This window comes from Schistocerca nitens, chromosome 9, assembly GCF_023898315.1.
Source record: "Schistocerca nitens isolate TAMUIC-IGC-003100 chromosome 9, iqSchNite1.1, whole genome shotgun sequence".
In the NCBI taxonomy this organism is placed as follows: Eukaryota; Metazoa; Arthropoda; class Insecta; order Orthoptera; family Acrididae; genus Schistocerca; species Schistocerca nitens.
Window position 1 is genome coordinate 412,331,591 of NC_064622.1, and position 13,731 is coordinate 412,345,321.

The 13,731-nt window shown below is 43.2% G+C and overlaps 1 protein-coding gene across 1 annotated transcript in view; it reads left to right on the forward strand.

Annotated features, from left to right (window-relative positions):
- Positions 1 to 13,731, forward strand: part of LOC126204281 (protein still life, isoform SIF type 1-like) — a 534,865-nt gene that overhangs the window by 122,276 nt on the left and 398,858 nt on the right. Inside the window, exons 5-6 of the mRNA XM_049938668.1 lie at positions 2,403 to 3,716; positions 12,484 to 13,104. Of these exons, the coding sequence (XP_049794625.1) occupies positions 2,403 to 3,716; positions 12,484 to 13,104 (1,935 nt within the window). The remainder of the gene's footprint in view (positions 1 to 2,402; positions 3,717 to 12,483; positions 13,105 to 13,731) is intronic.

A 13,731-nucleotide genomic window follows, 5' to 3' on the forward strand; every position in this document is an offset into this window, starting at 1 on the left:
GGTTCTAGGCGTTTCAGTCTGGAACCGCGCCACCGCTACGGTCGCAGGTTCGAATGCTGCCTCGGGCATGGATGTGTGTGATGTCCTTAGGTTAGTTAGGTTTAAGTAGTTCTAAGTTCTAGCGGACTGATGGCCTCAGCTGTTAAGTCCCATAGTGCTCAGAGCCATTTCTGCGATACATTCTGTACGAAAACTTAAATACAGTTCAGCACTATTACCAACTGATTCCTCAGGAAGTGAAGAAATGTTTTTCTGGCGTTTCACCCGTTAAAAGCAGTGATTTAGATATGTGGCGCTGGTTTACGAACATCAACGGATCTCGAAACTCCAAATATATTTCTGAGTTGCAGATCCCTCATCCGCTACTTTCTAACATCTGATTCCAAGAAAGTCAATCAGACCTTCATGAAAGGCAGGTAAATAGGCAATAACATGTTAAGCTCTCAAATATTGAAACATTTATATATTACATTAGATTATTCTAACAGGCACTCTTCCGTGATACAGTAGATTTCCAGAACACACAACGAATATGATAGTGAAATCTCTGCACCCATCCAACAGCGCACTTTACGTACCAAAATATGTACCAACCGAGACATTGTATATAACGAGCCATGTATGTATCAAAGATGGAAACAAGACGGTGTTATCATTTTCTCCTTATATAGCACCTTTTCTCAAGATATCAACGCCCTCCTCGTTTTATAAGCTGACTGTGATTCTGTGGCGTACATACGATGATTTTAACCGAAAACTTTTTCTCTATAGATGACCCATTAAAGCTCACTTAAGAATCCCCATATTACAATCCTCAGATAAACATTATAATTCAAATATTTTCTTGACGAACCATTGTTCCATTCTTCAAACGTCGAAATGTTGGATAAAATAACTAGTTTTTGCCAGCTTTTTCTTAACGTCATTGTGCTAGATTACAATGAGTCCTTTTGCCTATCATCATTGGTTTTATTATTTACATTGGACGTTGTAGCTGGCAGTGAATCTCATGCTTGCCATCAATCATTCAGTAGCTCAAAATGGGGGCCACCAAATTCTGTACAGCTCCTTATCCACTATTTTAATGATCGCACATGAACTATGAATTAGCAAACGTAAGTACCAACATAAATATTTTTGATACGTCTGATCACTGGAAAAGGTTAATAACTTTCAATATTATCATTCTTCTGAAAACAAAAATATTTGAAATGAAAGTTACGTTTATTTTTCACTTACAATAAACGAAGACCGTTTTAGTACTAGAAAAATGAAACTAGCGTTGATTTAACCAACTAGGAGATACCTGGTTTTATGGTCTCGTGGACAAAATGTGTACATACTTTCCGTGCTGATTAAGATATTGACTGAATATGTTTTTCTGTTACATATTTACCATACAGTCACGATTTTAGCTCTGCTAACGGTGACACACACTGCAACTTACGTTACGACGTCAACATGTTGACTATCGGGAGTAAGTCTGCTTACTGCACAGTAAAAATTTGTACACATGCGCCATACCGATCAGCGCTGCTCATGAAATGGTGAGAAAAACATCTTGGAGAGTTTATTTACTCAACAACCCAAATACGTTATTCCGTTATAAGCGTTTGTCAGGTTACCTTCCATACGGCCTGCCTTCCGCAAACAGTAGTATTCAATGAACTGAAGCCCGATCAACAGCGACTTACATGCTTTGAGCGAAAATAATAGTGCACTGAGAATGGCTAGCTTCTAGCCGAAATCTAGATCTGCATAATAAAATTTAAAAAAGGACGACTGATTGCTGCAATCTGTAATAAACAAGTTATAAGCATTTGTTTGTGTATACCTCTTGCCCGGGGACCGAGCGAGGTGGCGTAGTGGTAGCACACTGGACTCGCATTCGGGAGGACGACGGTTCAATCCCGCGTCCGGCCATCCTGATTTAGGTTTTCCGTGATTTCCCTAAATCGCTCCAGGCAAATGCTGGGATTGTTCCTTTCAAAGGGCACGGCCGATTTCCTTCCCCATCCTTCCCTAATCCGATGAGACCGATGACCCCCTTGTTTGGTCTCTTCCCCCAAAACAACCCAACCATCTTGCCCGGACACGGTTATGTACATAATTAAGTTTCTACGGAACCCTCAGAACGCATCCTAATCGCACTTGCCCGGTTTAGCTGAAAGTGTCATACCGACTACACTTTAAGCAACACTGACAATTGTCCTCTAGCGATCTATCGGAAGATGAGCATAATAGGATTCAAATCGGTCGGGACTGACGTAATGTGGGCGGGTTAGGTACCAGAGGTGGGGGTGGGCACGCAGGCAGCGAGGGGCAGAGGGAGGGAGAGGGGGAGAGGCAGGAGGGAGGCTGAGTGTGGGACGTCTGCACCGCGTTGCCCCGCTATCCCGCAGGGTCCGCCACGCTGCCGCGGGCGCAAACTCGCGGCACAGACACGGACGCGGCGCCGGGCTCCCGCGGGGACAAGGTAACGGCGGCCACCTCCAGCACCTCCCTGTACGACAACGTGAGTGGCGGGGGCGGCGCCGGGGCTGGCGTCGGCGGTGGCAAGGCGTCTTCGTCGACGCTACCGGGCGGTGGCGGCGGCGCGGCGGGCGGCGGCGGCCGGCAGACGCGGGACCGCGGCACGCAGCAGCAGGACGCCGCCACCAACGGCTCCCTCAAGGCCTCCTCCGCGGGGGCGGCGCCGGCGGCGGCGTCTGCCGCGACCGGGACGGCATCCGCGTCGGTGGGAACGCAGCAGAACCACGTGGGCTCGCAGGCATCGGCCGGGCCGCCGGAGGAGGCGTCCAAGAGCGAGGGCACGCAGGCCGGCGGCACGCTGGGTGGCAGCCGGCTGGGCGGCCTGGGGGCGGCGGGGGCGGCGCCGGGCGCGGGAGGCGGCCGCCGCGACGCGCACACCCACGCGCACCACCACGTGCTCGCCGCCACCAAGTCGGTCGACTACCCGGATACGGACATGGTGCGCGAGGCGGAGCTGCGCGCCGCCCACCACCACAACCTCAACAACAACAACAATAACAATAACAACAATAATAATAACAATAACAACAACAACAACAACCGGCGATCCAAGAGCAAGAGCACCGACGACATGAGCGTAGGCGGCGTCTCGCTGGACTCGAACACGCTGAAGCGCATGCTGAAGCCGATGCCGTCGCAGCAGGAGAGCCCGGTGACCTCGCCGGAGATGACGCGCCGGCGCTACAACTACTACAACCACGGCCACCACCACCACCATCACCACCACCACGGCGGCGCCATCAACAACAACGGCCGGCACGTGCTGTCGGAGCCCGAGTCGAACCACCACCGGTCGGGCGGCCGCTTCTCCGCGTCGCGCTCCTCGCACGAGATCGGGCGCGGCTACGGCGGCGGCGGGCGCGGCCTCTACCTGGAGCTGGACGCGCGCGGGGGCGGCGTGGGCAGCTGCGGCGACCTGTCGCCCCCCTCGGACAACGTGCTGTTCGACAACCAGTGCTACGCGACGACGCCCAGCTCGAGCAACGGCAACTCGGACCTGGACCAGCCCGCGTCGACGGCGCCCGGCACCGGCCAGGCCACGCCCACGCCCGGCTCGCCCACGTCGCGCCTGCTGCTCGAGTACGAGATGCACCTGCGCAACACGCTGGCCAAGGGCATGGACGCCGAGAGCTACAGCCTGCACACGTTCGAGGCGCTGCTCACGCAGAGCATGGAGAACCTGGGTAAGTCCCGGTGAGTCGGGGCCCGCCACGGGACACGACATCTGTGGAGCAGTTCAACATCGTCCACCTCTCTGGTGTCGAGTGGCGTTTCCTATACTTAATCAAGAACACACAATCGCATCTAATGTATCCTTAGGGATTATCCACTACTGTTATCTGCATCGTTCACAGTAAATAAAATCCGCTGCAGTTTTTATTTCAAAGTTCCTTTATTTAGATATGGGCATGTACACTAACCAGGTTTCTAGACTCTAATCTCATCTTCAGGTGCTACTTAACAAAAACGTACAAGTTACGCTGAAGCATTAACAAATTACGCAATACGGAATTAACTAGCACCTGAAGATGTGATTAGCGACCTGAAACTATGGTAGTGTATGTGCCTTTACCCAAATATAGGAACTTTGAAATAAGCAATTAAGTAGCACCAGAAGATGGGATTAGTGTTCCTAAATCCGGGTAGTGTATATTCCTTTATCTAAACAAAAAGGAGCTTTGAAATTACAGTTGCAGCGGATTTTATTCATAATATACTATTGTATTTGTTTTGCGATTACAGTCTCGTCGAATTCTTTAAATAACGACAGGCTCTCCATCGACTGCACTATTTATTTTTAATTCAAAACGATTGTAATTTCGACTTTTAAGACATTTTAATTGGCTATTGTATTGATAACACAGCACTTGTCAACATCACTAAAATAATAATTTCAATAAAAATAAATTTTTAATCTAACGTGTTTTTAAATTGAACTAACAGGTAGTAAGTAATTTCTCGTATACAGATTCCTAACGCCATGCAGATAATACTCAAACTTTGTGCTTGTGAATGGCAATACTTGTAAGATTTATAATGAAAAAAAGTGGGGTGCCTGCTAGAGTTCACCTCTTAACTAATATGTATTGCATCTTCCCCACTTTTTTATTACAAATCTTGTAAGTGTTGTCACAGGTATTAAAAATTCACAAGCACATACTTTTAGTACTATCGTTATGGCACTATGAATCTGCATGAGGCTAGGAGAAACTATTTTATGTTTTTAGTCCGATTTAAAAACGTGTCACGTTAAAAATTCATTTTTATTTGAATAACTATTTTCTGAGTTTTAGTCACGTGTCTGTGAAATTCTCAGCAGATTTTAAACATTTTGATGGGATTCTATGCTTTATTTAAGCAGTTATTCATATGTGCATATGAGTTCCTTAGCTGCCTCCTTGCCAATGTACACATGCATTGCACACATCTCCTCCACCGCCTCTCTTTTTCCGGTTCCTCTTTCTTCCTCAGATGCGCGCGTCAGATCACATACCGCCTGGGACCCATTCCGATACTACCCGCACAACATGGCACTCCTGCAGGACAGCTGAGATGTCTTACATTACTAATTCTTTCCATCCTCGCCACCACCCCTATCGAACACGTCTACCCTAGTGCGAGTTAATATTGCGTTGTCATGCAGTTCTGATCTATGTTTAAAATTTCAAATCTCTGCCCCATCGATAAGTTAGTTAAAAACCAGTTGCAAAATTTTTACCAAACAGACAGACAGGAAAGTGATCTAATAAAATCGTGTTAATAAGTAAAAAGAATTTGAGTCTATGCAAACTCCTGTTAGTATTTATGATATTGATCATAGATCCCCTGCTCATCCTTCCTACTCATTTTATTCATACTGACAACTGCTGAGTTTTCACCATTTCAGCTGAATTAATAAAATTGTCGAAATTTCATTTGTGTAAATTATAATAAATAGTTCAGTCGATGACGAAAATGTCGTTTATCAGAATAATTGGTAAAATTCACGCACTTTAATGATGCTCAGCGCAATTCAACAGCACGTTTCAAGACATAACGCTCTCACCAGCGCTCAGCTCAAAGGATTAAAACATTAGAAATTCTAATGGCTCGTTTGCGGTGTCTTAAAATGAAACACACCGGCTGACAAATATGATTGGACAGCAACAGAGGTGTCAACTGGAAATGCTTGCTGCCCACAATTGACCAAGACGACACGGCCTGGTGCGCGATTTTGAATGCATTGAGACTAGTAAGGACGCAAGTGGACGATTTTAGTGTATGATGTATTTTATTTTGTTTCATGACGTGACTAGTACGGTGCTATACATACATTTATCCTACTTACGAATCACAAAATTTTATACCTGGTCGCCTATATTGATCATTAATGAAAATCATCGGATATACAAAGTACAGACACATCTTGTTGTACAAAGTACACGATATTTACTTTGTTCGGAAAGATGCCTCTGTGTTTTGAAGATAGTAACTACTGCCAGAAATTAACAACTTGGTAAAAATTTTGTGATCCGTAATGGAAATAAACATGTAAATATCTTCCAGGATTATTGTGGTTTATCTGCTGCGAGTGTGTCGCAATTCGAAATATGTGTTGTTAGTTACCACAATTTAGGCTTCCGCAACTAGTATTTTCATCCTGGGTCATTTTAGTAGTTTAGGCATTAGGTCTTGGTTTAAGTCATGTTTTTGAGTCTAACATTCTGTCTCCTAATACAGGGGACACCTACAGACGCTATAAGTGTAAGGACGTGGTTACTGTTTTTTGATTTCAAACAAGCGCAGTGAATAAGCTGTTTGTAAATTACCATGCAATGGTCGGATTCTGACGTCACCCAAGCGCTGCCACAGAATGCAGAGTGCCGCAATCGTGTATTACGGAGCTATTACTGCAGAATAATTTGTGCCATCTGCTCTGCTTAGCACAACAGCTCACGACTTTTCACAATTTTAAGTGCTCTTCTGTTCTGTTAAAGGTTTTTTGTGTATCTGAATCTTTATGCTCTCTGTGCGCATACTAAGATGGTATGACTGTACGTTGATAGAACTGCAGTATTAAAAAAATCGAATTTGTTGGTTCCCTGGTCTCAGTGCGTGTTCTGCTACTGCTGACTTGTCAGTGTCGCTCAGACGCTTGTGTGACTCTGTCCCTGGCAGAGGCCGGATGACGTCACTACCTGACTTAAAAACAGTTCAGCTAGCTCAGCTTGTCTGAGGTAAAATCAATTATGAAGCGTCTGAAGATGTCCCATGCAACAGCGGACGAAATTGCAGACACAGAAATAAGTCTCGGACTACGACCTAATGCCCGTGCATTTAAAATCGCCGTGGATGTAAATACTAGCCGTGAAAGCTCGCATTCTATGATGTAATAGCACACTTGTCGCGTCATAAAGTTAAATCACATTGGACTACAGCTCCTAACCTTACGTCAAAATCGTCGCTTTCACTCCTTCAACGACTCATTGCTCACAAAATCCACCACCAGCCGTGTGGCCTTCGCAATCTGCGGACAACAGCAATGTCTACTTGGTTCTCCTGGTACCCGGCCGTAGTTGTGAATTGCTGTATTCTGTATTACGTATCTGCTTGCTGATTTTCCTGGTCTCCAGGTAGTTGTGAACTGCTCTATTTTGTATTATGACGCTACTAAAATGTTGATAGTACTTTCAGTGTTGTTACTGTACGCGTTGAGTGCTGACAACCTGCTGACGAGAGCATTGTCTTTGCAAACTAGTCTCTAAATTGTGTTAAGCACGATTATAGTCTTTCAATTGTTACTGATCTATTGTTGAACATCGCCCAGAAATTAGCGTTACTATTTCATACCACACATTGCAGAGACACAGTTCTCATATTTTGGGAATAGCGTGTAAGTCACGCTCTAGTGTGAATTGTTCAGTCTGCAGTACAGTGAACGATGCTCACGTATCTCCAGGGATAGGAAATGGATCCACAACATAACTTTACACTGACGGAAAAATGTAATGAGGGGCCAGGAGAGCACTCTCCTTCTCTGAACGAGGGAAAAAACAGAGATTCCGTCTCAATTGCTAAGCATTTTTTAACATATGAATGTTTCAGTGCTTAATGCACCGTTATCAGGTCTACAGTTCTTGGCTATTAATAGTACGTCAGTGTTGCCTGTATTTGATATCTGCTGCTGCTGCTGCTGATGATGATGATGATGATGATGATGTGGTGAAGCTGATATGCATTGAAACTAGTCATATGTTAATAAAAATACTTTGCTATCGACACAGAAAACTCTTATGTTACTAACAGCATTGCGATCGCTACAACCCGACGACGATGTCACCACTTTAAATAAGTTTACTGTTTGTATGGTGGCACAGGTCCGCTGTTTGGTACACTTCAGAACTCACACAACGATACTACGGCGCAGGTTGATTTCAGTGTGCACCAGGACTTCAGACACGAATCTAAAATAAATAAAAGTTGTTCCCTAACGTTATAGACTGGTGAGTTTTGTCTCGCCCAAGTGTTTCGAAGCATTCGTTCGAGAATAGTATTCAACTCTTAAACTTCACCTCGAAAATACACTGGTGTGCAAAACTGAGGGTCACTGCCAAGTAAGGTGACTCGATGAATGTTGGACCATAGATGGAAAGAACTGCTACAGTATAGTACAGAAGGTAACTTAAAGAATTACGGGCTAAACGAACAGAAATGACACTTTTATTGAAATACAATATTTACAATCAAGTAGCCGCTAGTCATGGTTGTTCCCTGAACATTATAAGTGGCGAGCTATGGTCTTAATAGGCTGTGTGATCACCACACACTGAAGTGCATCTTCTGCTACGTGCTGCTGTGATGGCCTCGAGGTTGAAAAGTTCTTGTAGAACGATGTCCCACAGCACCACCAGCGCTGGTGACCTGTTCGATGGTCGCTGGTGCATGTGGACGTGCTGAAATGTCTCTCCAGCACGTCTCACACGTGTTCGATGGCATTTATGTTGGGCAATGGGCAGGCCAGTCCATTCTTCGAATATCTTCTCGTTCGAAAAATTCCTCCACCTGCGCTGTCCAATGCGGTTGCGCATTGTCATAAAAAAAAAATATGAAGTCAGAACGGAATACACCCCTGAGAAGACGCCCATGGACCACAAACAGACTGTCACAGTACTTTGACACGTGAGTGTACCGTGTCCAAAGATCACGTTCGACAATGTTCCTGGTAGTATTACGTCTTTCCATTTCTGGCCATATGTGGGTGGTCCGATATTACTGACAATGATCGTTTTGGTGGCCCAGATGTTACGGTGTGGGGTGTCATGATGTTACATGGGCGTACAGACCTCCAAATCTTTGAACACGTTACCCTTATCCATAAACTTTATTGCGACACTTCATTCCTTTCCAATTTGCGTCTTTTGAGGGATGCGTTCGGTACTGACTTCATTTTCATGGATGGCATTGCGCAGGGGGGCTGTTTGAATGGGAGGATATTCCGGGATTGGACTGGCCTGCTCGTTCCACCGAACGAGCACTAGTGGTAAGTGTTCGGCAGACGTATTGCAGCACGTCTAATGCACCAACAACCGTCCAACAAGTCGCGCTGGTTGAGAAATGGAACGCCCTACGACAAGAACGCGTTGCTGAGCATGCAGTGCATGTGATCACACATCCTATTAAGAACTACGTCCGTCTTTTGTAATATCCAGTAGGCCATCATAAATTGCGGTGTCTTCAGGGTAATTATTGTCTGTGAGTAAAACTGTCATTTCTGTTCGTCGCATTGCGTAAGCTATTATACTATAGCAGTTGTTTCTGTATTTGGTCCAAGTTTCATCACGCTGTGTTACTTGGCAATGTTACATCATGCGAAAGTTTCTTTCGTCCTGACGTTTTGCACACCAATGTACTATTAAGATAGAGTTTAAAGTTTGATTATTGCTCTTGAACGAACGCTTCGAAAGGCTTAAGAGTTACAAAATTTTGTGTCGCAACCCTACTAAATATCGACTTTCGGCAACTATTTCCCATAAAAGGCTCCAGTCCCGGAGCAACACAGAGTTTTAAGGTCTTCAATGCTGTGATCATTTGTTGAACAATAGTAGTTCCATTGCAATTACCGAAATGATTTATTCTGAACAATGTTTCTCATCAGCTCCACCTTTCAGGTTTGGTCTTCGATTATGCAAAGAGCAACTATGGCGTTTGTTAAAGACCACATATTTTCATTTTCAGCTTCTCTAGTCCCCTCGTCCTGAATTTCGTATGATATTACGGTATAATTATTCCTTTGCGACCCTCTACTTATAACTTAATAAAAAATTGTGTTTTATTCAGTTGTAATTAGACGGTCACAAACTAATAATTATCGACTTAACGTAATACGACATAATTTGTTGTGAAAACTGAATATGCTGATGTCTTTTCTCATACATTTGGAGTTTGCTTCCTCTTCTTATATCCAGCTATTGGATATGAAAATATTCTTTTCTGGTCTAGCCACTTGTTTCTTGATCATCATAATGATCTGTTCCATTACTGGTCAGAAGTTCATTTTTATTTTATGTGTTTTCTTTTTTTAATTCTTGCGTTATTATCTCCAGTTATTACCACATTCATTTATCTGTTCGTTTACAGTTACAAATTTAAAGAGTGACCTACATAAAACAGTACAACAATTTGAGGAATTATTTCAATATTCTTTCCAGTTCTTAGACATTCCCATTTCTTCATCAGAATTTCATGTTTGACTTGTCTCTGGTCGTTTTTATCCATCCATATAAGAAACAATAGCTGTACACTGCTGACCAATTGTCTGATTTCATTCCGATATGATTACTATAGGTATCCTGTAACAGACAGTGCGGTTGTCAGACCAGTCTTCCGTCAGTTTTCCTTTACGATTTTTTAAAATATTCCTTATTTTCCTTGTGAGACAACCCAGAGTCTTTTCATATATTCATTGATTTACTTCTATTGTCTACGGCATTCGGTTCAGAATTACGTTTCACAAACCTTCAAATCTCCTCGCTATGAAAGTCTGTTCTTGTTTCCCGTAACACAGAACTGAGAATGTCTTCCGTTTGCTGCCAGTGATGTTACTGGCACTGTGTAGTTTCCTTCCGTCAAAATATTATTTAACTTAGTATGCGTTTTGTTCTCGCAATACTTTCTTTTAGCTCTTGAAATTTTCTAGATTTTGATGTATGCTTTACAGGTCACCTTCTTGATCTTTCTTTTCTTTTTCGGACATTATTACAATCTTCTTTATATATTTGTTATTTCTCTCTTATTCCCATTTTCATGTTAATTAGATTACATATTCAACAAAAAATTGTCATTGTGTCATTTACGGTTCTGAGACAAGTTAAAAAATCTTGTGATTTTAATAAGAATTACCTCAATAAAGATGGAGCTAATAAAGTAAAGCATTTCAATTCACTTTAATAGTTTCCTTACCAATGCATACCAGCAGTGATATTTAATGGCAATTGCAAAACGACATAGCACAGTACCAAGATTTGTGTCCATTTGTTTTAAGTCTCGGTTAAGTAATTTTTTATCGAAATCTTACTTTGACTCATTAAAAGATTTTTAGATGGTTTTTATAGTAACTAGCGATCTCTAGCTTCAATCTGCGAGTATGTTAATACTTTAAGATTACTCAGTCGTGTAGTAACTTAATATGTCAATTGCAAAAGCGTTTAAGAACATAATACTTGCAATATCCTGTAGTTCTCAAGTGTACCTGAAGGCTTCAGCCTTATCCATTACCCATGTTGTTATGAAGAGGACTCAACAATTAAATCTGCATGACTTTCTGAATAGAAATCAGTGTCATCAATAAATGAAAAGTTAGAGGGTTTCTGATTACTGATGCAGGCAAAAGGACTGTACCGAAGAGACCTCTTTACGCATATATTTTAATGATTTTTCCTTCCACAGAAGTGCATGTTTTACAAAATAACTGAATTGCTTATTATGCTGTTCCCAAAATATGAGAACTGTGGTCAGATGGTTTTTTGTACAAGCGCCATTTCTCAAGTACACTGTAGGTACTATCAGCTACAAACATCGCAAATGAACATAGTAACTTGTCTAATTAATGTCTGACCAAATAATGCTACATACGAGTATATTTTTAACATAATTGTGTAACAGAAATTTACCTGATATGGCACTGAAGCTAACATATTAATATCACCAAAGTATGTAAGACTAGGAGTGTTTTGAGTATTGTAACTAAGTGTCTTTACCCAGATAACAAACAACTGGTTGTCGTTATGTATGCAAATAATGCTATCTACTAACACTTTTGGAACTTATATACAGGGAAAATAATGAAGAAACAGAACAAAACTGAAGTCATATGGATTAAAGGGAAAGGTATTCTGAAACTATAGGAGAAACTGGTGCAATAAAGTTGTTTTGTGACACGTTTAATGACTGAAATTTTACATGTATTTATGAGACAAGTATCAAGTTTTCGACTCTCTACAGTTATGCACTGCGCTGAAGTTGTTACTGGTGTTGGACAGTTGGGACTGGAGTTCAAAACATTCTCTTCGCTCCTATACTGGAGAAATGAAAAGCAGATGATGTACTGTTTGTTAAACAGTGCAGAGTAGATACGGAGAGCTATAGATGGCGAGTGATAATGGTAGTGTTGGAGAGAGTGGGACTAGCGTAGGTTTTCTTCGAGAGGTATAAGCTTTTGTTGTTTCACTTGAGTTTAGCTGCATGGCCACTGCACCCGCTTGTTTGTGTTTTAGTTTTATTTTGCACAGTTGTTTCACCTTTCTCACCAACTTAATTAGCCTTCCCTTAGCTTCCTTGGAAATAATGTTTTGTACACTCCATCTAGCATTCTTCTTAGAGGTTACCGTAAGTAAACTTTTAAAGTATATATACACTATTGAATGTTCTGTTAAAACGGGTGACTATTTGTGTCTTTCGTTTTGCACACTGTAGAATCCATTTTGTCAAGTAAGCGATCCCAGGAGGAACTACCGCAGCAGGAGCCACCGCTGGTGCAACCGCCTCCACTGCAGCAGCTGCAGCAGCAGCTACAGCAGCAACAACAGCAGCAACACCAACAACAGCAACCCCAACTGCTGCAGCAGCAGCCGCAACAACCGCAACCGCAGCAGCAGCAGCAACAGCAACAGCAAAAGTCAGTGGAACAACAGCACAGGGAGCAGCACCTGCAAAGGCTGCACCTACAGTTGCAGCAGCTGCTGCTGCAGTACCAACAGCAACAGCAACAACAGCAGCAGCAACAACAGCAACAGCAGAAGCAGCAGCAGCTGCAGCAAGCGCCTAAAAAGCCGCAGACTGGTCGGCCGCAGCAGAAACCAGTGCGGCAGTTGCTGCAGCAACCGAACGGGCGCCAAACCACCCCGCGGGTGCAAGATGGCCGCCAGTCGGCCACCTGGCGGCCGGAGACTCAACAAGCTAAAGGCAAACCGCCTTCCGCCGCGGGCGCCGCGCAGCGGCAGGAGACGGAACTGCAACGCTTACTGCAGCACCTCAAGCTGGAAATGTCTGTGGAAGAGCTACACGCCAAACTGCGTGAGATTCTGGAGAAACGAGGTAGACCAAAACTGTTTCTTCGTAATGCTTGTAGCCTGTTTGACTCCCCTCCTTCGTCCCTCCGAAATCACGTTCCCATGATTAAGTTTCGTCGAAAAAGGGAGTAGATTGTACTTATAACAAGCATGTGACATCGATGTTGCATGGAGCGCAAATAGCTGTACTGTAAAAGCAATTCCTACCCTTATCTATGATTACTTTTGTTAACTACCTAGAAATTCCATAACCTGTTATTTACAGCCTGGGTCGTAAATATGTTTTCTTCCTGACATTTCGAAAGACCCACTCGTCCAAATTCTAGTGTACATCAAATTAATAGTAACGCCCCCATTTCTTTAGGTTCATTCATTGTAGTCAAGATAACTTTCCGTAAGTGCTTATATTTCCCTATTTAAAGTAGCAAACTTGCTTTCAATTGGCAAATGTTCGCAGCAGTTTCTCCATTATTTTGAAATCTTGATGAGTACATTTCCTAAAAGCTTCTTTTTTTTGAATTGGTATTCATTCTTTCATCTAAAATTGGCTCGATAAATAGAAATACTGAATACTCACTTGTATCTCTCTCTCAGGATTATCTCAATAGCCATTGGTAACATTACCTAACAGTCCTTCCTTTAACGCCCTCTT